The 25,429-nt window shown below is 45.2% G+C and overlaps 1 protein-coding gene across 1 annotated transcript in view; it reads left to right on the top strand.

The window, feature by feature from the left end:
- Positions 1 to 13,748, top strand: part of LOC143285969 (uncharacterized) — a 42,643-nt gene extending 28,895 nt beyond the window's left edge. The window contains exons 5-7 of the mRNA XM_076593423.1: positions 7,945 to 9,122; positions 10,522 to 10,607; positions 13,181 to 13,748. Of these exons, the coding sequence (XP_076449538.1) occupies positions 7,945 to 9,122; positions 10,522 to 10,607; positions 13,181 to 13,647 (1,731 nt within the window). The 3' untranslated portion in view covers positions 13,648 to 13,748. The remainder of the gene's footprint in view (positions 1 to 7,944; positions 9,123 to 10,521; positions 10,608 to 13,180) is intronic.
- The last annotated feature ends 11,681 nt before the right edge of the window (positions 13,749 to 25,429 follow it).

The following is a 25,429-nucleotide window of genomic DNA, read 5'->3' as shown; positions in this document are numbered from 1 at the left end:
CAGCTCAGAAGTCAGCATCACCTCGTGGGGCTTTTAACAACCAGCCGATTCCACACATGACTCACACCTTTCTCAGACACCTTTCCACCACCCCCTTCTCCTCCCTCCTTCCCTCTCACCAGCCAACACCCTCTCCTACCTCCCTCCCTCCATCCCTCTCCCCGTTCCGGCCAACGTGCCACAAAACAGTGAGGGTGCTGACGACGGCAGGCCAACTAATGGCCGGTGACACGGGCCTCCACGCAGATACAGTGTTTGAACAAGACGAGCAGCAAAGTAAATTCCTTAATTACCGCCGCTGTTGTGCGGGCCAGGGATCGGGCAAACAAGATTGGCCACAGTCTGCAGGGGGATGCGGGGGAGGGGTGAGGGGGGTGCCTGCCGAGCCCGGGGCTGTGGGGGCCTGGCAAAGACCGCGTCTTACGTCAAGAAGCAAATCGGATAAAGTGAAAGCAACCTCCTAATCGGATAGCGCCAACTGAAGCAGCAGGGAGAAAGAAGGGAAATCTCTGTCATTAAGAAAATTAGCTGGATGCTGCTGGGCCCGGGCTGAGTGAGGGCCGCAGAATGGACGTCCTCACCCAAAGCCTCCAGATACTGGTCTCCAGAGAGACAGAGAGAAGGGGGGATGCTGCAGTCGGGGCGGCCTCTCTCCTGGCCTCTCTCTCAGGCCTCTCAGAGGCGGCAGGCAAACAGAGGGAGAGAGGCCGGGAGAGCAGGGGCAAGCCCCCCGACAAGGGCACTCCACAAGCACGTCAGCGGCTCCACACAGCACTGAGGCGGGGATTTAGCCCTCTCCGCCTAATTAGCCCGACAAGGACTTCTGATTAAATTAGCCCCTAATCACAAATTAATGGAGAGCCTGTATTTGTAAACGACGTGATGGACCAATCCGCTTTGGGCAGGCCAGCCAGGGGCTTGAAAGCAGCAAGGGACAAAGCGTGTGGGTAGCTGGGTGTGTGAGGGGAAGGAGAGGGGGTGGGTGGGTGATTGAGGCAGAGGGAGGGAGGGAAGGAGGAGAGGGTGGAGGGCGTCAACAGCACAGGGACAGGATTGCAGCTAATGACATCGATTGGTGGATTAAAGCGGTGCGTCAGCAATGGCACGTGCAGCACAGTGTCTGACTTGACTGTCCTGTTTCCTGCACCTCCCACACCACACTACACCACGTGGGGCTGGCGGGAGTTGGGGGTAGGGGAGGAAATAGACCGAGAGAAAAAAAGTGGGGGTGGGGGGTGGGGGGGAAGGGGTTTCAATGGAGATGTCTAAACAACCAATCACTGTAGGGGGAAGAAGAGGAGATGTGTGACTCGCTCGTTAACTCTCCCGTGTTCACCCTCCATTTGGGACAGGAGAGAGAAAGAGACGAGATTAACTGATCAAATCTCACGTCACTGTCACTTACCGCAGTCTTCCCCCTTGAGTTAGGGCAGCGGGCGGTAATCCTTTACCAAGCGGAAACGACGTGCGTTAGAGGTGGTGGCCATGGCTTCGTGCCCCGACTTTCCCCGACAACTGGTGAAAGACAGACAAATCACTGGACAGCTTTGTGCAGAAATGGGCACCATTGGTATGCATTACACAAGACCAACTAACCTTTACAGTATCATATGGATAACTGAAGTGATGATGAATACTTACTGCTCTGCCAATGTTATTTTGATTTCGAATGGTCAGTGTTTTACACAGCAGTATTTTTGTTTTTAGTTCCCAGTTATATATGACAGTCAGTCATGTCCGACTATGACCATCAGAACAGCAGAGGAGGCAACTGCTGTCCCGACTATTTTGGCTAGAATTTGATAAAAGTGGAGAGTGTCTTGCTCAAGTACATCCCCACTCTCTCGGCCAAGAGGGTTTCAGGACAGTCGGCGTTGGGATGGTTCCCAAAGACCAAATAGCCCACAAGGCTGCAGCACTAAGAGCCAGTGCAATTTTGCCTCCTAGTTTGAGAGTCATAGTCCTTCACAAAAGACTAAGCTGTAAATGATTTCCCATTGACTGGAGAAACCATTGATAATACAGCTCTCACTATGCTGTTGGCCCAAATGTAAACTTATGTCAATCTGTGATATAAGCCGAGTGTTCCCAGTAGTAACGAAAAAAAATCATATGTATTTCTCTAAACCTTTGAATAAAATGGCTGGGGAAAAAAAAAAAGTTGGCATATCACGACAGGACATCACACAGGATATGACGTGGTGACGGCCATACATGACAAAAGACCTCGTTCTGGCGTGCTTTTAGTTGTCGGCCTGATAAAAAAAAAAGGGGGGGGGGCAAAAATAAAAGACATGTGATGGAAATAACTGGACAACTGACAGTGATCAATCGATGATGTTTTCGTTTGATGTCGATAAATAAATAGATAGATAAATAAAGAAGTGAATGAAAAAATAAATTTGAGATGGGACACTATTTCCATTTTTAACTGTAGGATTTTTTTTATTTTCTCCAAACTGTTTATTCCAGAAGATTTGATGAGACATGAGACATATTTCAACAACAACAACAACAACAACAACAACAACAACAAACCAATGAGATTTCTTTTTATGGGTGAGGGGTGGGAAAGGAGTTGAAGAAGAATGCGTGGACCAGACTGAAGGCAAATCAAAACCGACACACACACAAGAAATAAAGTAACCCACCCTCTCCTCTTCCATCGCCTCTTGAACAGGATGAAAAGACGAAAAGAACAAAAGGAAGAAGACGACGAAGATGAAGCGGCGAAGAAGAAGAAGTCGAAGAAGAAGAAGGCGAAGAAGAAGAAGGCGAAGAAGAAGAAGGCGAAGAAGACGAAGTCGAAGAAGAAGAAGGCGAAGAAGAAGACGAAGTCGAAGAAGAAGAAGGCGAAGAAGAAAACGAAGTCGAAGAAGAAGAAGACGAAGAAGAAGAAGAAGGCGAAGAAGAAGACGAAGTCGAAGAAGGCGAAGAAGAAGAAGACGAAGAAGACGAAAGCGAAGAAGAAGAAGGCGAAGAAGAAGAAGAAGAAGAAGGCGAAGAAGAAGAAGAAGAAGAAGGCGAAGAAGAAGACGAAGTCGAAGAAGGCGAAGAAGAAGAAGACGAAGAAGACGAAAGCGAAGAAGAAGAAGGCGAAGAAGAAGAACAAGAACAAGAAGAAGGAGGAAGATGAGGAGGAGGAGAAGAAGAAGACGACAACAATACGAAGAAAAGAAACAACAGAGAAAGAAGGACATAAAAGTAGATGGAAGAAACAGAACGACCAAAACAAAAAACAAACAAAAAATGATGCAAAAAAAAGAGAAAAAAAAGAAAAAAGAAAGAATTTTTTAAAAACCAAGAAAATGGAGAGAGTGAAGAAAAAAACCGGATAGGAGGACGAAAGAAAGAAAGAAAGAAGAAAAGGGGCGGCTGTAGACCTGAGGAGACCTCTCCCCTGGGGCACAGTCAGCATCAGTGCTGCAGCGGTGTGTCCTGCAGAATGTGGGCACGTTGTCAGCATCAGCACACACACACACTCTCTCTCTCTCTCTCTCTCTCTCTCTCTCTCTCACACACACACACACACACACACACACACACACACACACACACACACTCTCTCTCTCTCTCTCTCTCTCTCTCTCTCTTTCTCACACACACACACACACACACACACTCTCTCTCTCTCTCTCTCTCTTTCTCTCTCTCACACACACACACACACATTCACTCACTCACTACCTTCTGTCTCTCTCTCTCTCACTCTCTCTCTTTCTCTCTCTCTCTCACACACACACACACACACACACACACACACACACACACATAAACTTCTTGCCTTGCCCTGCATGCCAGGTCTATGGAATCATCACAGTCTTACGAAAAAATCTTATCGCTAAGCAAACTTAACCCCGCTGAGATCGCTCATGCAGCCTAGCGTATATATTAAGGAAAAAATTGTCAACACTGAGCAAACTTAATACTGCCGAAATCGCTGTTCATGCAACCCAACATAGGTGTAGGAAAATTCTGAACGCAAAACAAACTTAACCGCTGTTGTGGTCACTCATGCAACGCAGCGTAGCGTGGACTTTGGAAAATCACCGACGCCACTCAGACTTCGTTCAAGCAACCCAGCGTAGCATAGGCATTGGTGAAAAAATTGACGCCAAGCAAATTTAGCGTTGCTAAGATCATTCATGCAATGCAACCCAGTGTATCGTAGACTAGGGGGGGGAAAATTAACGCTACTGACAGTGCCCATGCAATCCAGAGTAGACTTGGGGGAAAATTCTTAACGCTACTGACAGTGCCCATGCAACCCAGTGTAGACTAGTTGAACATTCTTAACACTACTGACAGTGCCCATGCAACCCAGTGTAGACTTGGGAACATTCTTGACACTACTGAGGGTGCTCATGCAAGCCACTGTAGACTAATGAAAATTCTTAACGCTAAGCGAACTTTAGCGCTGCTCAAACCGCTACTCATGCAACCTCATCTCAGAGCTCCTGTCACCCTTCTTCCTGCCCTGCCCTGCCCTGCCCTGCCCTGCTCCTCGCTCGGATTACCACTGTTTTCCTCGCTTTGTTTGCCCCATCTGCCTTCTTTTGTGGTGTGCGGTGACTGCCAAGCCACGGACAATTATCTGCCCCTGATCCTTTGCGCCCCTCCCCTCCAACTCTCTCTCTCTCTTTCTCTCTCCCTCTCTCTCTGTCCCTGCCTCTCTCCCTCCCTCTCCCTCCTATCTTTTCCTCTCCCCGCCCCCTTTCCTCCTCTCTCTGGTGTCATTAACTTGAGTTTATTCAGAGCAGGAAAAGGGGAGAGAGAGAAAAAAAAAAGAAAAAAAAGAAGAAGTCGTTTTAATCCCTGTGTACTCTGTACGTGGGGTATCGAGGCTGAGACCTTAATGTCCACTGCTGGTCGTCATGGGAACCACCATTGGCATCATGCGTCGTCTTAGCGCGTGACCACAAGACTTAAGCAGTCTGGCACGAGGGGCTGATCTGTCGTCGGTGGAGAAGAGTGCAAGATATGAACAAGGATTTTTCTTTTCTTTGCTTGTTTCGAACAGTACAAAACATTAGTTTCTTTCTGTCTTCTTTCTCTTCTTTTTTTGTTTGTTGTTGTTGTTGTTAACGTTCATTCATTCATTCGGTCATTCTTCCATTTGTCTCTTCTTCTGCTTATCGCATCTGTGTGTGTGTGTGTGTGTGTGTGTGTGTGTGGCAAGGTGGTGGTTGGTTCAGAGTTGATGAGACAGGATCTGTTTCACAGTCCACTGACGTCGACACACAATAATGAGCTTCAGTTCATGATGCATATCAGTCTGTTAGCAGGGCCATGGATTGTTGGTTTTTGTTTGGTTGGTTGGTTGGTTGGTGTTGTTGTTACATTTATTTACTGTTTTTTTTATGTTTTGTTTAACGACTTCGGTTGTTGTTGTTTTGTTGTTTTGAGGTTTAATTAGTTTAAACAGATCTTATTCATTCAATGACAATGCTTTGTTCGTTTATTTATTTATAGTCTTTTCATCTAAGATGATGATATTAGACTGACAATGCGATGCAGCAATAAACTCTAAAACATTAAGAACGACACACATAAGCTTTCTGATTAATTTACTGTCACTGCCATTGACAAGCTAAATTCGTAGAGTGGTGTCTTTCACCAATGGGACAAGGGCACACAAAATCAGATCAGACGATGCTACTTTTTAGCAGCAGTTGGCCCGCCGTTATTGTTCGATATTTAACGCTGTTGCCTGGCCTCGGCTGATTAACGTTTCGTGTCAGTTACATTTTTCGCGGGGTTTGCTGTTGTTGCTTTTGTTGCTGTTGTTGTTTGTATGTTTTTTTGTTTTGTTTTTTCTCCAGTTCTTGATGATACAATATGAGAGATGCCATGGTTTTGATTTGAAATCAAGTGGTGAACAAGACAACACGTTCTGTTTGCCATTGTCTTTCAGTAAACAGTAGCTAACTGTATTTTATTCAAATCATGAGGGGTTTCTTGCTTTTTTCTTCTTTTTTTGATGTTTTCAATTTTTCGTCTATTACAACGCCATTAAATCTGTGGGCGTTTCTTTCGCTCGATAACATGATGAACATAAAAGGACGAACCTAGTACTGCCTGATATCATCGTCATTGTCGCTGGTCATGACAACGTTGAACGGTTGTTCGTCCTGCTCACAACTTTGGGGAAGGGAAGGGAGGAGAGCAGAGGGGTCAGAGCGAGGTCAGGGAAGGGAGAGAACCCCAAGTGGACTTGCACACAAAGAGCAGACGGCCGTGGTGACTGTGGATGGAGACGGAAGCTGGGGAGGGGGAGGGGAGTGGAGAAGAGGCGGCCCTTGGCACTAAGCCACCATTTGCCTGTCACACCAGAGGACACAGGATCAGCTGACTGACACCTCCACCCACCCACCCACCCCCAACCCCTCCGACTTTTTGCCCCCATCCCCTTCACACGCCTCTCATATCACTTTGCACCCCCGGCAGTTTCTGTGAGCACTTTGGCAGACTGAATAGACGTTTGGAGTTCATGAAACGTGGCTCCGGAAAAAAAAAGAAAGAAAGAAAAAAGAAAAGTAGGCAAAGCATTGTCCTGGAACTTCGGAGACAAACAAAACATGGTCCTCCGCAGTGGGGCAAAAAGCACGACTGTTACAGACTAAACGATCTCTAAGGGTGGGTCCTCACGACCTGCGTCAGGAGAAAGACAAAAGCACAGTCTGAGGGGAAACGACAGACGATTCCGGCTGAACAGGCACGAGATGGCTCGGGACAAAGGGAGACAAAATGGGACCTGGGCGATGTGCACAAAGATCGATGTCCCGGTGCTCAGGCAGCTGAGGACAAACTATCGCCATGCATGGCCTGTTGTTGTTTTGAGTATTTTAATGTCGTCAAACTGCTTACCAGGGAGTTCCATCTCTGGGCAAAAGCGTGTTGCGTTTTCCCATTATTCATTAGTTGTGTGTTTTTGTTTTTCGTTTTCCCATCCCCCCCCCCTCTCTCTCTCTCTCTCTCTCTCTCTCTTCTTCTTCTTCTTCTTCTTCTTCTTTCTTTCTTATGTTTAAATTGGAAGTCCGTATATTCAACATCCACCAAGAAGTTTTAGGAGCCTAAATAATAGAGAATATTCATCTGCTCGGGAAATATTGCTGGGGTAGGTATTGAAGAGGGAGCGTATTTGACACGTACATTGCTGCTGCCCCCCCCCCCCCCCCCCCCCCCCCCCCCCCCCCCCCCCAAAAAAAAAAAAGCAACACAAAAAACAAAAGCAAGAGAAGGCGCTTGTGTGGCTCCAAAGTACACATGGTGTCTGCGATTCATGTTTGTGTCACTGTGCTGGTTTTGTGGGGAAGATCCGCTCAACTCAAATGCTGCCCTCCACCGGTCTACAGCCTTTCTGGTGTGCTGCACGTGCGAAGTCTATAAAACTGACTTGACTGTGTGCTGTGTTGCATTGTAGTTTCGTTGGGCATAAACACAGTCAGTAGTACAGCACGCCACGCGCACACAACACATGTACACGCACACATACGTGTGTGTATTTCTTTGCTTTCGTCTTGGATGACCGTTTCTTTCTTTGTTCCCTTTGTTCTTTTGTTGTGTTCTTGAGGATTTCATGACAATAGATGGAGTCGTGTCATTCAAACGCAAAGCTACACGTGCAGAAACCTAGCACAAACATACGCTCACAGACACACAGACACACACACACACACACACACTCTCTCTCTCTCTCTCTCTCTCTCTCTCTCTCTCTCTCTCTCTCATATCACTGTTGCTGTTGTACGGTCCTCTCCTCTCTTCTTCTCGTCCATCGACCTGCTCTTGTGTCCCCCTGTCTCCAAAACCCTTTTACCCTTTGATATCTCTTCAGACACACCTTTCTGTCGTGGGTATGACATGCAAAATGATAACGTGGCCCCTGTGTGTGTGTGTGTGTGTGTGTGTGTGTGTGTGTGTGTGTGTGTGTGTCCCCAACAGGTGTGGTTCCAGAACCGTCGGGCCAAGTGGCGAAAAAGCGAACGCTTCTCCCAACACCCCTCAGGCCCCGATACCCAGGGAGCTACCACCAGCAGCAGCAACAACAACAACAACAACAACAGCTCCATCAGTGACTCCCTCAACACTCAGGACGTCATCGACCACGGCGACCTTTCAGAGGGGGCGGAAGTCAGCATCGTGGATGACGACGACGACGACGACAACGATGTCGCGGATTTGAAAGAAGAGAAAGAGGGAGGAGCAACGACGATGACGATGACGACGATGATGACTAGAGACGACGATGGAGCAGGGGAGCGCGAGCAGGGCACGTGCCCTCCGCAGCATCTGCACCAGCTGTCCCAGACGGGCGACGAGGACCCAGGCCCTTCTTGCCATGGGGGTGCCGTCGTCGTCACGGAAGGGGCGGATGACGTACGCAGGAGGGCAGTAGCCGAGTGTGACGTCACTCAGGAAATGACGTCCAGAGAGGAGACGGTCGGAGACGGGATGGCGGGGGCAGAGAAGGTGAAGAAGGAGGAGGAGGAAGAGGAGGAGGGGCGGGCGGTGGTGGAGGAGGATGACACAGGGAAGGAGCAGAACATGGAGGAGGGGGGAGAAGTGGACGACGGGGAAGAGGAGGAGGCCTTGGTGGTCGACTCCAACGACAGTCAGCAAGGTCAAGGTCACGCCTCCTCCACCTCCTCCTACTCCTCCTCCACCTCCCCGCCACTACCCCCACGTCCGCTGTCCAGCCATCACCACCACCACCATCACCATCACCCCCACCACCAAAGGCAGACGGGGTCCCCAACCTCCACAACCCCCACCCCCACCCCCTCCTCCTCCACAGCCACAGATGACGTCAACAAGCCCGCCCTCCCACCCCAGCCCGCTCCCGCCCACCACCACAACCCCTTCCACCACCACACCCCCCGGCCCCCTCTGGCCGCCCCCCACCCTGCCCCCCTGCCCCCGGGGCTGCTGATGGAGAGCCTGGCGGGCGGGGGGCTCGGGGGGGATGGGGCCGGCAAGGGGGTGCTCAGCTTCCTGCCCCCCATGCTCCTGCCCCCGGACCTGAGCCTGCTGGCCAAGGTCAACCGGACCACCCTGCCCTTCTCCCACTCTCTGCTGGCCGCCTCGCTGCAGCGCCCTGCATTCATGCCCACCCTGGACAGGTGTGTGTGGGTGTGTGGGAGGGGGGGTTGAGGGGAGTGTGTGGGAGTGGAGGGGAGGGGTGTGGAGGTGGTGGGTGGGTGTATGGATGTTGAAGGGAGTGGAGGGAGGTTTGGAATGGGGGTGGGGAGGAGTGGGGAGTAGGTGTGGAATGAGTGGTGTGTATGTGTGTGGTTGGTGTGTGGGGGGGGAAGTGGTGTGTATGGTGATGGGTGTTTGTGGGTGTGGAGGGGAGTGGTGGGTGTGTGTGTGGTTGTGGGGGGGAATGGTGTGTATGGTGATGGGTGTTTGTGGGTGTGGAGGGGGGAGGTGGGTGTGTGTGTGGTTGTGGGGGGGGAATGGTGTGTATGGTGATGGGTGTTTGTGGGTGTGGAGGGGGGTGGTGGGTGTGTGTGTGGTTGTGGGGGGGGAAGTGGTGTGTATGGTGATGGGTGTTTGTGGGTGTGGAGGGGAGTGGTGGGTGTGTGTGTGGTTGTGGGGGGGGGAATGGTGTGTATGGTGATGGGTGTTTGTGGGTGTGGAGGGGAGTGGTGTGTATGTGTGTGGTTGGTGTGGGGGGGGGGAAGTGGTGTGTATGGTGATGGGTGTTTGTGGGTGTGGAGGGGAGTGGTGTGTATGTGTGTGGTTGGGGGGGGGGGGAAGTAGTGTGTATGGTGATGGGTGTTTGTGGGTGTGGAGGGGAGTGGTGGGTGTGTGTGTGGTTGGGGGGGGGGAGTGGTGTGTATGGTGATGGGTGTTTGTGGGTGTGGAGGGGAGTGGTGGGTGTGTGTGTGGTTGGTGGGGGGGGGGGGGGAAGTGGTGTGTATGGTGATGGGTGTTTGTGGGTGTGGAGGGGAGTGGTGTGTGTGTGTGTATGTGTGTGTGAGAGAGAGAGAGAGGGGGATGGCAGGATGAGTGATTAAGAGACAGAGTTTGTTTTGATTTATTTATTTTTTTTATATCAAACACAAATGAATATGTTAGTAATTATTGATAATCATATTACAAAGTAGGAACCTGAAAAAAAACATTCGTTTTCGTGTAGATAGTTGATACTTTTTTTTCTTTGAAACTTGTTGTTGTCATTATTTTTCATTCAATAACAATAATCAAGTGTGTGCGTGTTGCCGGAGGGTGGGATGGAGCTGATGTGTATGTGTGTTGGGTGGATTGAAAGGGGGAAGAAACAGAAAGAGAAGACAGTAAGTGTTCAAGTGCAACGTGAATTTGTGCGATGGATCTGAATCAGAAAACACGTTCTGTCGGCACTGGAGGACACTGATAATATAATAATAATAATAATGATATTAATCATTGTTAATAATAATAATCGTGATGATAACGATGATAATAATAATGATGATAGTGATAATAATAAAGATGATAGTGATAATAATAATAATAATAATAATCTGTTGGCAGTGCCGCACTAAAGCACTATGATTCGCTGCTGGCAACCCGCTCCCTGCTTCAACATGCTCAACACCTTCCTCACCCTGCTTTTAAAGGTGACTGTCTGATTGTGATGATGATGATGATGATGCTGATGCTGATGCTGATAACGATGGTGGTTATGATGGTGACGATGTTGATGATGCGATGCTGATGATGCTAATCCTGCTGCTGCTGCTGCTGATGATGATGATGATGACGATGATGATGATGATGATGACGGCGGTGCTGGTGGCATGTCACGGCCGCGTTGGTTGATAATTATAAGGGTTATACTGATGATAACCAGTTGAACTTTATTTGTTATTTTGATGATGATGACGATGATGATGATGACGACGACGGTAGTAGTGATAGTGATGGTGGAGGTGATGATGTCACGGCGGTGATAGGTGATTATGACTGAAATAGGGTTATAACCATGAATATCATTTGAAGTTTGTTCAGAGTCGTGACCACTATTCTGTAACAGGCATTGAGTGATAAGAAACTCTAGGGAGAGCTGGACAGTCCAAGGTCTTCAGAGAAGAAGCCCTCCCTCAGTCAAGCGTTTCGGCCCTTAACTCCTTCCGGCCGCACCCAGGTGATGACTCCTGGATGCCCTTGTATTGCCGCCTTTTCTTTTCTGTTTTTTTTTTCCCCTGGTCCTCAGCAGGTTCGAACCCGTAATTAACTCTTTCCATACGAACGGCGAAAGAGACGACGTTCACAGCGTTTCACCCCAATTACCATCATCAAAATATTGCAAGCGGAAGGCTCTTACACTGAAGACGTGAATGTTGACAAAGAATACCACAATTCTGACGACGGAAGCTAAAGGTTGGGTCATTCAGACACCCACTGGACATCCGAGGGGTCTGTGTAGAGGAGAAGAGAGGACTGGCCGTACTGAGTGAGTTAACCTTGGGGTTAAATGCAATACAGAAAGAAAGAAAAAAAAAAAGAACATGTTCCTGTTCTAAACCCCTATGAGATCCCGAGACAATGTTTCCGTCCATGTTCTGGAGGATTTACATCCATTATAACGATAGTATTAACACTTTTCAGTTTCAAGGAAGTGTCAACGCGTGCGGACTGATCCATATACGCTACACCACATTTGCTTTGAAAAATAAAAAATACCTCGCATAAACCTAATGGGCTGGTCAGGCTTGGTGACAATACCACTATGATGATGATGATGATAATAATGATGATGATAATGATAATAACTTTTTCATTGATAAGCTTCCACTTTTATAATTTTTCTCCTCTTGAGATGTTTTCCAGCGTGTTTTTGCACATAAAAGGGTTATGTGCATGCTTTCATTTGTACTCATTGTTTTATATATAAAGAATATAGCCATTCTTTAATTTTTTTTTTTAAGCAATTGCGCTTACTCTACTACCGTTTTGTTTCGTTTCGTTACTAGAAGTAGTATTATCAGCATCATCATCATCAATATTTTTTTTTAATTGTTATCATCATCATCAGCAGCAGCAGCAGCATCAGCAGCAGCAGCATTATTTGTAATATGATGATGGTGATATTGGTTTGGAATAATAGAATGTTCTATTTAAAGTGTATGCACAGTCTTTGATGTCATTCGGAAAATAAAACAATGAAAAACAAAAACAAAAAACAAAAGCAAAAACGAAAGGAAATAAGTAAATACATCCATGTCACTGATTCTTTTTTCTTCTTTTTTTTTAAATTACAAAACCACTGCACACAAAGGAACTGGGAGAATTACTAACTAATGGGGGAGAGAGGGGGGTGGGGGGGGGGACGAAAACCAACTGAGCTGTTTTTATACATTATTGTTATTCTCTTGCTGCTGGAATGGTTGTTGCCACGTTCCGTGTTCGACTTGAATTTCATTCATTTATTTTACAGGCCCATAATGAAGCTGAAATGTTCAATTTGAAGAGAGTATAAAAATTGTAAAGCCTCATTTGGTGTGCTAGTGCTGTAAAAAAAAAAACAAAAAAACGAGTCATCAAGAAGAAGAAATGGGTCAGTTAGCGTTCGTCATCATGGCGCTGTTTGCTTGGGAATGACATGATGTTGGTTGTTCACACTTTTTTTTTTTTTTTTTCTTTTTTTTTTTTTTTTTCTTTTCTTTTTTTGTAATAAATAACTCCTGCTCTCATTTTACTCCTGCTTGTCTATATTGCTGATCCTGTTCTATGTGCGTTCGTGTGTGTGTGTGTGTGTGTGTGTGTGTGTGTGTGTGTGTTGTTTCTGCTGGGTTTTTTGTTTGTTTGTTTGTTTGTTGTTGTTGTTTTGTTGTTATTGTTTTTGTTGTTGTTGTTTTGTTGTTGTTGTTGTTTTTGAGGGGTTGCTTTGCTTTTCTTTTTAAATTATGGTGCTGTTTTTTTGTTGGTTTCTGATTTTGTTATTGATAGTGGTTGTGGTTTTGTCTTCTCGTTTTGCACGTGGGATGTGTGTTTTTGGGTTTTTTTTCTGCTGTCGCTACAAACGCGCGTGCGTGTAAAATTTATGTGTTGTATGATTTCGGTGTGGTACGATATTATTTGAGTATTGCTTTTGTTGGCATTGTGATGAACTTGCTGCTTGGAGTCATACGTTCTAATACGTGACACTGTGTGTGTGTGTGTGTGTGTGTGTGTGTGTGTGTGTACACAGGTTGCCTGCCCTTCTGTCTGTGCTGCCAGCCGCGGGCCTCCTTCCCCCCTCAGCACCCACCCTCCTTCTCCCTACCCGGGGTGTCGGGGGCGGGGCCAGGGGGACCTGGGGGCCCAGGACCCACCCTCACCAGCGTCTCCACCCTGCCCCCCATGTCAGCCGGCGGCGTCAGCACTCGGCTGGGCGGGGCAGGGACAGGGTCAGGGTCGGGTGCGGTAGGGCCGGCTGTGTCGGCGCTGTCCGGGGTGCCCGCCCTCAGCGCGGGGCTGCTGCACGAGCAGCGCAACTCCAGCGTGGCCCAGCTGAGGCGGCGGGCCCGGGAACACGCCGAGGCCGTGGTGGCCAGCGTCACGGAACAGCAGCATCAGCAGCTGCTGCAGCGTCACGCCTCCTCCTCCTCCACTTCCTCCTCCTCCAACTCCTCCTCCTCCGCCTCAGCCTCCTCTTCTTCCGCCGCTGACATCTGAGCTGGCGTCAGAATTCAAGTTTCAATTCAATTCAGTTCAGTTCAATCTACATGGAAAATAACGTGTGCAATCACAGGCTCGTTGAAAACACCAACATAAATTTTTAAAAAAAAAGATGGTACTATGTTTGACGGTCACATATGGCGTCATGATGGAGAAACACTAGTGTTGGCGTCAGAAAAAAAAAGCAAACAAAAACATCACCTGTACTGCCCTGTTTGCCGTCACATAATTATGACGTCCTGATGGAGAAACGCTATTAGAGCTGGCGTCAGAAAGATGGTACTGACCTGTTTGACGTCACATATGACGAGGTGATGGAGAAACACTATTTGATAATTATGTGTAACCCAAAAGTGTAGTATGTTACGTCTCTGGTGGACGAGTGTTGTTGACGGTGTAGATATACAGTTAATTTGTTTTTTGTTTGTTTTTGTTTTTTAATCTGGAACATGACAAACATTGTTAATTGATAGACAGTGGCAGATTTCTATTGTTTGTGTAATGGATGCGACATGTCAGCGTCTCCACCATTGTTGCTGCACTTCACTAAAGTCCCTTTATACATTTTGTTTCGGTTAAAATTGGAAAATGCATTGATCAAAAATGTTATGAATGTTCGTTAGTAGTTTTTGCCATGGTAATAACTGTAGTTGAGGATCATGATTCTAAAAAGATACGGATCTACGGAATGCATTGCAGGTAGAAAGGCTTGCGATTTATGTAGCAGTGCAAGTTCTTTTTTTTTGTTTTTTGTTTTTTTCTCATGCACAAATTGTTAAAGGCATGCTTTCAATACACCAGTTCCATGCTGTTCCGATGACTTTTCTTGGTCGTTCATTTTCAGTATTACATCAAGTTATAATGTTCTTAAGGTAAGGAATCTGCTGTTACTATACAGCGCGTTTCTGTATCTGCTTATTTCATCAATTCATAGATCTATGCTTGCTGTGCTATTCAGTAAACATTATGAAAACGGAACTTGGCTGGAAACATTTCAGTCCATTGTTCGACGCAGTGGAAGGGTTCCTAAGTCAGATGAAGTCTGAAGTCTTGGACACTGACACGCGATTGACAATCCCATCGTCGCTTTGTGCTCGTCAGATACGACACATTGAGGCGTATTGAATTTTATATATATATATATATATATATATATATATATATATATATATATATATATACGTGTGTGTGTGTGTGTGTGTGTGTGTGTGTGTGTGTGTGTAGGCTGGTTGATTTTGTGATGGGAATAATAATATAACTTGTGATGAAAGATTTTGACTGAGAAAGGAAGAAATTGAGTGCCATACTCTTTTTCTTTTCTTTTTTCTTTTTTTTTCCTTTTTTCTTTTTGAAAACGTTCTTGTTGTTTTGTTGATGGCTTTCGTTTCCTTGTTGTAAACTTTGTCATGGGTTCATTTGTTGTTTTGCTTTGTTTATTGTACACTGGATTGTGTTTATCGTACTGTTATAGTGGTGATGGTGTTGATGCTAAAATTCCAAAGTTGTATTATAATTAGGGCATGGGTTTATGTTACTGCGCGGTCGGAGAGGTATATGTATATGGAAAAAAATGACGATTTGAAACAATATAAATATGTGATGTTACGCTTCAGTTAAATTCATGATTTTTCTTTTATTCCGTTGTTGTTTTCTATTTAGGTGTGTGCGTATGTGTGAAATATAGGCTGTTCCCAATCGTACACACATTATCGGCTATTTCATTTTGCAAATATGAGTTTTTGTCTTTAATCACATTAATCAGATTGCTCCAATTGGTCGTCGCGCTTATTCACCATTAAATCAACTATTTCATGACGAAGGAGAAAAAAAAAAAGATCTGAGAAAAAGACATGGTTTTTAACCTTTCCCTTCGCTTTTCCACCATGTGGCCGGCACTACAAAACTGGGTCCTTTCAATAGAGAGGCAGGTATCTGCTGCGAATCCTGTCTTTGTGAGCGGCCCAGCACTGAACAGCTCTAACATGAAGACAACATGGTGATGCAATCACTGAGCAAGCACGTGATACCCCGTGGTTTAGGGAATATCTATAATAATAATAATAATAATAATAATAATATTAATAGTAATGATAGATAAAGCGGAGGCTTATATACCGCGGTTTGTCACTTTCAATAGCAAGTGAGCAGGCTCACAGCGCTTTACAGTAAAAAAAAAAATAATAATAATAATAATAAACTAAGCGTTTTGTTTGGGGTGGTTTTTTTTAAGCGCCGACGTTGAACGCAAGTTCGCAGTCAAATGTGAGTTGGAATCACGGACATCCAGCATAGAAATTGCCGTTTTTCCCTGCCCGTCTTCACGTGTTGTTGTTCTGGTGGTGTCTCTTTTGTGTCATCGGCCTCCAATATCCTGGAATTGTTGTTTTCCCCGTCGGATATATCGCTTGAAATGGGTACAGACATTAAACCCGATTGTAACCTAACTAATCCAGCCGTTGTTGTGTTTCTTCAGATCGATTCCACTGGTTAGTCGCCCAGTGCGATAGCGTTTTCCAACACCTTGTCTCTTTTCTTTCAGGGAAATGAATACCCACAAGTGTCAAGACAATTGGGGGGAAATAACATTTCATATACACCTAGAATTTTTTGTTTTATTCCTCTCGTTGTATGTATAGCGGAACCGATTTTTTCTCCTTGAAACCTTGTCATTCGACAAAAGGGAAGATGTCGCACATATAGCCCATTGAGGAGTGAGGAATTCGGTCTACGCGGCGTCTTGAGATAAACCAAAAAGTATACGGAAAGCATCTGCGCCGAAATATGCTTTGAGAGAGAGAGAGAGAGAGTACTTTTTAAAAAATCTTTTTATTTATTATCTGTCTATTCATTTATTTATTTATGCTTCTGTGTTCATCCATTCATTCATTTATTCATTCGTTTGTCATTGGTTTCCAGTATCATTTCATTAGAATTTAATGTTTTGTATATTGATTTATAATCATCGGTTTAGCTATATTGTTTATTACTTTGTCTGTTCATTGCATTAATTCCTTGCCCCTTTTTGGTCAATGATTCGCCATTCCATTTTGTGATAAGCCTGTCCAGCCAGTCGTCGTCAGCCTGTGCCGGGAGTTGTGTCCGCGAGAGCGCAAGGGAAGACTTGGCCTCTGGGTTGTGGCTCTGTGTGTGATTTCTGCTCTGTATGTATATAGAGATCAATTATCGATGTATCTGTCGTGTTCGATGTCCCATATTATATGGCCCAACTGTGTACCTTGAGGAGAGAATAAATGAATATTTACATCTTATTGTATTTGTCAGTGTTATTCGCTACTTCTCTACCTCCATAATTGTCTCCGTCTTTGTCACTATCTATTTTACTCTCACTTTCACTATCTTTCTGTCTATCTATCTATCTGTCTATCTATCTATCTGTCTGTCTGTCTGTCTGTCTAGCTATATTTCATTATATGTTACTCTCTGTCTTGGTTTCTCTCTCACATTCATTATCTATCTATCTATCTATATAGAAAGAGTGACACACATATATACATATACATGTATGTATGTATGTATGTATGTGTATATATATATATATATATATATATATATATATATATATATATATGTGTGTGTGTGTGTGTGTGTGTGTGTGTGTGTGTGTGTGTGTGTGTGTGTGTGTGATTCTCTCTTTCTATAATATCCGTCTCCCTCTCTCTATCAACGCCTCTATTTGTCTGTCTATATATCTGTCTACCTCTCTCTCTCTATCAATGTCTCTATTTGTCTGTCTATATATCTGTCTTGTGTGTGTGCACACGAGCAGATAATGATTTCAACATTTTATTTTCGCCTCACTGTTCAGCAGCTGCACACACTGAATGTAGTCTAGTCGAACTAAGTAGGCCTGTCAATGAAACGGCACATTCAGAAAACTAAACCGGCTTTGCGCGTGTGAAGAACAAAATGTTATTTTGAATTGACAGCTTATACATCGCCATTCAGATCGTTCATAAAATCCATTGGGGTAGGGTGGTGGTGGGGTGTGTAGGGGGTGGATGGAAATGTGGGTAATCACATCGTAAGCGTATTTAATCGAAGTCACATTTAAAATGTTTTCAGCATTTTCGTCACACGAAGAAGAAAGTCACACACACACACACACACACACAGGTAACGCGTCCGCCTAGGAAGCCAGAGAATTTGAGCGCGCTGGTTCGAATCACGGCTCAGCCGCTCATATTTTCTCCCCCTCCACTAGACCTTGAGTGGTGGTCTGAACGCTAGTCATTCGGATGAGACGATAAACCCGTGTGCAGCATGCACTTAGCGCACGTAAAAGAATCCACGGCAACAAAAGGGTTGTTCCTGGCAAAATTCTGTAGAAAAACCCACTTCGATAGGAAAAACAAATGAAACTGCACGCAGGAAAAAATGCAAAACAAAATCGGTGGCGCTGTAGTGTGGCGACGCGCTCTCCCTTGGGACAGCAGCCCGAATTTCACACAGAGAATTCTGTTGTGATAAAAAGAAATACAAATACACACACCCACACCCACCCACACCCACCCACACACACACACACACACACACACACACACACACACACACACACACACACACACACACACACACACACACACACACACATTCAAGTTTTTTACTGCCACAAGCTCTAAATGCATGAATACATTAGTCGGCCATACGCATCATTGTAGGACTTTCAGTGCTAGCATCAAATGTACTACAGGCTCAAGAGGGAGGACGTGGGAGCCTTTTTGATAATAGTGATAATATTATTATTATCATTATTCTGTAAATTAAAAGACTTAAGACCACACAACCAGGTGTCACCCACTTCACGAATGCATTTTGCACAACTTTTTCTAAATATTCTTGGACATTGAAAGCGTATCTGTCTGGCCTGGTTGACACAGGGGGTCATTTGGAAATGAAGCCTGAATTACATCACATAGTATCCAACCAGCAACGATCTGCATAGCATCATCAATATACTCCATCATAAGGTAAACTTTAAAAAGGTTTCAAATTACCTTGCCCTTTATGCCCTGCTCTCACCATAGCAACCCTCTAGAATGTGGGTGATGGACTTGTGGCAACACGTCCACGGAGGAAGCGAGAGAGTCTGAGCGCACAGGATCGAATCCCATACTACCTGGTAATTTCTCCACCTCCACTAGACTTCGAGTGGTGGTCTGGATGCCAGACATTTGGATGAAACTATAAACCCGTGTGTGGCATGCACTTGGCACACATTAAAGAACTCATGGCAACAGAAATGGTTGTCCTTGGCAAAAATTATGTTGAAAAATCTACTTTTATAGAAAAAAATCAACAACAACAACAAAAACACAACAAATACAATGCAGTCAGGAAAAAAGGTGGTGCTGTTATGTAGCGACGTACTGTCCCTGAAAAAAAAAATCTGAATTCACACTGATAAATCTGTTGTGGCTAAGAGCAATACAATTTAATGTAACACAGTGATTTCCGAGTCTTTATCCACTTCCATATCTGTAGTAAACCACTCGTTTCCTTTCACAGTCTGCATGTCTATGACAGTGATTCCTTTTTTTTTTCTTTTTTTCTTTCTTTTTGTCGCTGGGTGTTACGCATTGCCTCATGCCGCTCTGGTCTCCCCGTCCTGCTGTAGTTCGACGATATCAAAGTCTTCTTCATGGGGTCTGTTGTTGAACGTGGTGGCGGTCATCTTCATACTGCGGGACGCTCAGTCAGTCTGCCTCCCTGACTGACCAGTTCACTGTCACCAGTATGAAAGAGACTTCGTGCAAAGCGCTGTCTCGCGACTGTGGAATTTTAACAGGAAGCTTATCAACATCATCCAAATCCACATGACTCAGCAGCTGTGCAGGGTCTTCTCTGGTGCGTAGTTTCCTATGGTTTGTTGGGTGGAGTGGGGGCGGGGGAGGGTGTGTAGGGGTGCGGGGGGTAGCTCTGGAAAGTGTACAAACCAAAGCTGGGTGTGGCTGTGCGTCAGAGAATGAAGACGAATGGCTAAGACGGATCCAATTAAAACAGCGCTGAAGAAAGATGGAGCAGAAAGGTATTTTTAAGCTAAATGATATTCAGTAGGACAAAGATATGTCATGCAATAACATGACACAAATTATTCATAGCAGCTGATTTTGTTTTTTTTAAATCAAAAAGTCGAGAAACATCATTAACCCACATCTCCAGCTTCACAAACTTGGCTTATTCTTCGTGGAACTTTTTATTTGTGTCAAACAAATTGCAAAGGATGAAAACTCTCTGCGGGGATCAATAGTCATTAGACAACCCTGCTTTTTACGGGTATTGACACGTTCAATTTTGAAGCGAAATTCCCGGTGATGGCATGCACGTTCCTGTAGTGCTGAGCAGAGAAGTGTGTGCTGTATCTCTGCTTGTTTTGTTCCATGAAAATGAAACCACTCTCTATAGATGCTCCGTGTGATATAGCGTGTGTGTGTGCGTGTGCGTGTGTGTGTGTCTGTCTGTCTGTGTCTGTGTCTCTGTGTGTGTTTGAATATCACCCATGACATCCATCTCGACAAGAAAATACCACCAAAAGAATCTAAATGATATTTTACCCGGGCAACTAAATATGAAATGAAACTGTTGTTGTAGTCTACTGTCCCACAATCCGAGGAAGCTGTGCTGCTCGTACAGGTCTCGTTTATCGCTCACGAGACATTTGATAAAAAAAAAAAAAAAAATTGTTGTTGTCACGGTTGACAGTTAAAACCGTCTTTTCTCTGTTTGTTATTCCTCGGGAAGACGGCATGGATCCAGTTTTTGTGACGATAGGTTTGCCATACAGAGGAGTATGTGTACGTGTACGAGTTGTTGTGGCCGTGCAGTAATGTGGTCCGTACGTGCGATTATTATGCTTCTGAGAGAACTGCTAAGAGTTCAGGTTTGAGCTTCTCTGTTTCTCTGTCTTTTGGCAGACGGTTTTTGGAATGGAAGGCCTTCTGGTCGGTCTGTCCAGTGGTAGCACGGGTCTTCTTCATTCAGTTGAAAGGGAGGGAAGTGGCTGTTCGGTCAGCCAGGGTTCAGTAGGGTGTCTACAGGCCCTGCACGTACCTGTACCCTCGTCCGGCCAGGTGAAAAAGGCTCCGTTCCAGTCTCTGAAAGTTTGTTTTTTGTGTTTTGACCAGGTTTCACTGGCTATTGAGGCAAGCTTATTTACTGACATTATGCTAGTTCTGTATTGCCATTTTTGTTTTCGCTGTACATATATTATTAGTTTTTTTCTCTGTCTGCTAATGTGTTAAGATTTTCGCGTGATTTCGTACTGTTATTGCTAGGAATGGTTTCGTATGTACAACCGCACCCCCCTCCCCTCCTGCCGTGGGCCAGATTCACCGGACAGAACGACAGCATCAACCTGTGCTGCGTGTAGACTTGGACAGGAGAGCTGTGTGGAATGCCAGAGACAGAACGAGGGGCTGACTGTGCATGTCTTGTACCTGTGAACGTCAGATTGTGAGGAAGCATGGAGTGTGAAGTTCGTTCTGTTGTGGTTTGGCTGTTTCGAGTTATGAATGGCCGACACTGGGTTCAAGGGGGTAGACAGAGGGAGGTCGGTGTGGAAGGGAATTAGTAGAAAATAGGCGGAACCATAATGGGTTTTTTTGTTTTTGCTGTCGTGTGAGTGAATAAAGTGTGAACCTTTACATGGTGTGCCCTGATCTTTTCCTGGGCGTGAAGTCTGAGGCCCGATTTATTGTTGGTGGTGGTTGTGTTTTTTCAACTTGTCACTGGTGTACTTGGGAGTGGGTTGAGTCCTAGGCTTGGTACGTGGCGTGAGAGTGATGGCCTAGAGGTAACGCGTCCACCTAGGAAGCGAGAGAATCTGAGCGCGCTGGTTTCAATCACGGCTCAGCCGCCGATATTTTCTCCCCCTCCACTAGACCTTGACTGGTGGTCTGGACGCTAGTCATTCGGATGAGACGATAAACCGAGGTCCCGTGTGCAGCATGCACTTAGCGCACGTAAATGAACCCACGACAACAAAAAGGTTGTTCCTGGCAAAATTCTGTAGAAAAATCCACTTCGATAGGAAAAACAAATAAAACAGCACGCAGGGAAAAAAAAAAGTGGGTTAGGGGTGGGGGGGGGGGGTGCTGTAGTGTCGCGATGCGCTCTCCCTGGGGAGAGCAGCCCGAATTTCACAGAGAATTATTTTGTGATAAAAAAAAGAAGTACGAATACACTGGGTGCAAAATGTGTGGAATAAACAAAACGGAGTCCAGACAGAATGGTTTTGGAAGCTTAGGTCAGAAAGCGGAAGGAATAAAATGACAGAAAGAACGATAAACAAGATACAAAAGAAAACAAAAAGAGGATAAAACGGAAGGCAAAATTCTTTGGATGCAATTTCTACTCAGCAATTGTTTGTGTTTCTGTGATTCCAGCTCGGTATTCTACATGCAGACGAGGTTCTGTACCAGTTGAGCTGACTGGCACCCTGGTCATTTCCGGAAAGGGTACAGTATAGACCACTGTAAAACGGCACTGAAATCATCTCAAAATGTGGAGAGTATCCAATCAGTTTGCAGCTACACACTCTGTGCCCATGGTGACCAAAGGTCAGGGTCACTCAGACGCACAGCCACCATCACCCCACCCACTCTCACACACAAACAACAACAATAAAGCGCGCACGCACAGACACAGACACACACAGACACACAGACACAGACACACACACACACACACACACACACACACACACACACACACACACACACACCTTTCTCTCCTCCACCCTCTCTTTTCTCCTCCTCCTGTTGCCAGCTTTCTTCCTCCCAACAAGACAGTCTGAAGCGACAGACAGCAGAGGTCTGTACTTTAATTTAATGAACAGGTTGTCAATCCTCTGGTCACTTCAAGTGTAACAATGCCATCCGACGTATCAAAGAGGACCTAAACATTATCACTGACGTCAGTTCATCATCATAATACACTGCTGGTCACATGGCTGGGGAGAAACCTATATGGGTAGGGTGAACGTGCCATTGTGGTTTGTGTGTGTGTGTGTGTGTGTGTGTGGAGAGTGGGGGTGTTGATGAAGTGTGAGGGTGATGAATGGTTTCTGCCCCCAACAGACTCTCCAGGGAAGACCACACACTGCGCACTAACACGCTACGTGACGTCTGGTGAACCAAAGTCGGTACTGACTTCCTGTTCAGTACAACATTTTTACCGCATTGTACAGATGGATAAAATGGGACATTTTGATATTTGACATTGTTACTTGTAGTCCGGCCGACCGAACAAAGTCCTGACGAAACGAAAATTCAGCTGCGTTGAATACAAATCGTGTCATATCTGGAAAAAAAAAAAAAAAAAAACTAGTGTAGTTTAGGTAAAAAACATGACCAGTTCAGTTTTGTGCAGTTCAGTTCTTGGGACTGTCATAAGCCTCGCGGCTTTTCAGTGTCCCAGTCTGACATTACATCAATTGGAGTTACCTGTGCAATTACTCATGAGTATTAAAATGAAAAAAAAACACCCAAAACCCAATAAGTAATGATTATATTTATTTCATCATTCATCAAATAGGAATATCAAACTGCTGATATTTCTTACCTTGTCAAGGTTTTTATTTTACGCGCGTATAGCTTGCATACGAATCAACACTTCTTTCAATTGCAAGTTGACACAATGACAATATTGGCTGCCACAAAACAAAACAAAAACTTGTGATACTCAAAAGACGATTGATTTCTAACATTTTGCACGTCAGAGTGGTGTTCGTAAACAGCATGCTTTTCATTATCAGTTGTTTCGCTTGTCAGTTTAACGACATCTCTTTTACGACGTCCTTTAAGTATTTTCCTGTAATTGTATTTAGATTGTGTTTTTTTTTCAAATTTCACCCTCATTTCACCCTCATTTGCCTAGTTTCCCCCAACCCTCCATTCGTTCACATCTCCCACCCCTTCTAACCGATAATATTCAAATGTATTCATAAATACTTTAACAAAATGTCTTCAATCACCGATTTGTGAGACGGGCCATTAAACAAAATTCCTCCTCCGCCCAGAACATCACGATGCGATCAGTGTTTGTCCCGGTTTCACCCTCCGCTGCTATACAGGTCCGTCGTGTGGACTGCCCAGTTCAGTTCAAAAAGTATCTCAAAACACCCCCCCGTTCTGTGTACCATCATTGACCAGTGTGCTTCTTGGGCTTCTGCTTGTAGTGTGTGTGCGTGTGTGCGTGCGTGTGTGTGTGTGTGTGTATGTACACATGCTTGTTTATGTTTGCTGTATCTGATGCATTTTTGTTCATGAATGAATAAATGATATGAATGAATGGATGAATGAACAAAAATTGTTTAGTCATTTCTCATTCATCATCATCATCGTCATCATCATATGTATGAATAACTTGTTGTCTGTAAACGCCACGGGCCCGGCTCCCTGCCTGGAAGATGTAAGTGTCAGTCTGCATCAGTGTTGCTATGGCAGCGGTCCTCTGCAACACGCTGCAAACCCAGATCGAGATGAAAACAAAAAGTACAAGAAGAACTCTCAGTAACAACAAGGGCGTCGTCATTCCATTCTGCAGGACAGACTAGGTAAGGAAGACGTTTTTATTTGTTTGTCTGTTTTTTGTTGTGGTTTTTGTAAAAAAAAAAAAAAAAAAAAACAATAGCAGAATGGAATCAGGAGTTGTGTGTGCAGGGACGACCGCAACATCCAAGGCGGCCATCAAACGTTCCCTGCCAGCTACTGTTTTCCATCACTAACAGCAGTGTGCTTTTAGTTGTTGTTGTTGTTGTTGTTGTTGTTGTTGTGTGTGTGTGTGTGTGTGTGTGTGTGTGTGTGTGTGTGTGTGTGTGTGTGTTCTTTGTTTTTGTTGTTGTTGTTTGCTTGTTGTTGATTTTTTGCATGCGCTCTCCCAAGTCCATCGCGACGCTGGTCATATTGGTCCCTGCGATGTATCTTTGCTAATCCTGATACATGGCTACAGATTGCTGTTTGTGGTGGCTGAACGACGTTGCAAAGGCACAGTGTCGACAACGCACCCCACGCTGCCCCGCCCCCTTCCCCCTCCCCCCTCCCCGGTGAAGAGGAGCATTGGCCAAGCACACACACACACACACACACACACACACACACACACACACACACACACCCCGCGAGTCACTTCAACATAAACAAAAGAAGACATTAATAACTGGGGACATTATACTTTATTTTATCAACATAAACCACACAGACAACTAACAGGCAGCGATAACCTTCGCTAGGCTCAGAACATACACACAGAGAGAAGAAAACTGAATGAAACGGTAGTGTTGGGAATAACAGATTTTACAGAAGTATCAGAACACACATTCGTGCTTCCGGATATCACCAGAAGCCCTGTCCGCGCTGCTGAGAACTGCTGACAGGTGCACGTTCTCATCATGTCTTCCCAAATCTCACTACCGAAATCTCCATGTACAATCCGAGCACCATACAAAACATGAACACCAAGCACAACAAAATAACGCAAACAGAATTATCCACATGCCACTTTGGTGGTGATATTGTGACCGGTAGTTCATCAGGTGTATATGTGGCCGTGTCCCGAGTGGTTCTAATACGGTACGGCACAAAAGACTTAACTAAATATGATTAATTGAAAGGATAGACCAGATCCCACGCACAGGCCAGGAACATATAGAGGCCAGTCACAAATGGGTTTTCTATTGTTTTATTTACAATAGTTATGAGAACATAAAAAGAGAAAACTAAGAAGAGAAGAAGAGAAGATAAAAAGAAGAAGACTGCCTGGA

The sequence above is a fragment of the Babylonia areolata genome, chromosome 1, assembly GCF_041734735.1.
Source record: "Babylonia areolata isolate BAREFJ2019XMU chromosome 1, ASM4173473v1, whole genome shotgun sequence".
Taxonomy (NCBI): Eukaryota; Metazoa; Mollusca; class Gastropoda; order Neogastropoda; family Buccinidae; genus Babylonia; species Babylonia areolata.
This window is presented reverse-complemented; position numbering and strand designations above follow the sequence as displayed.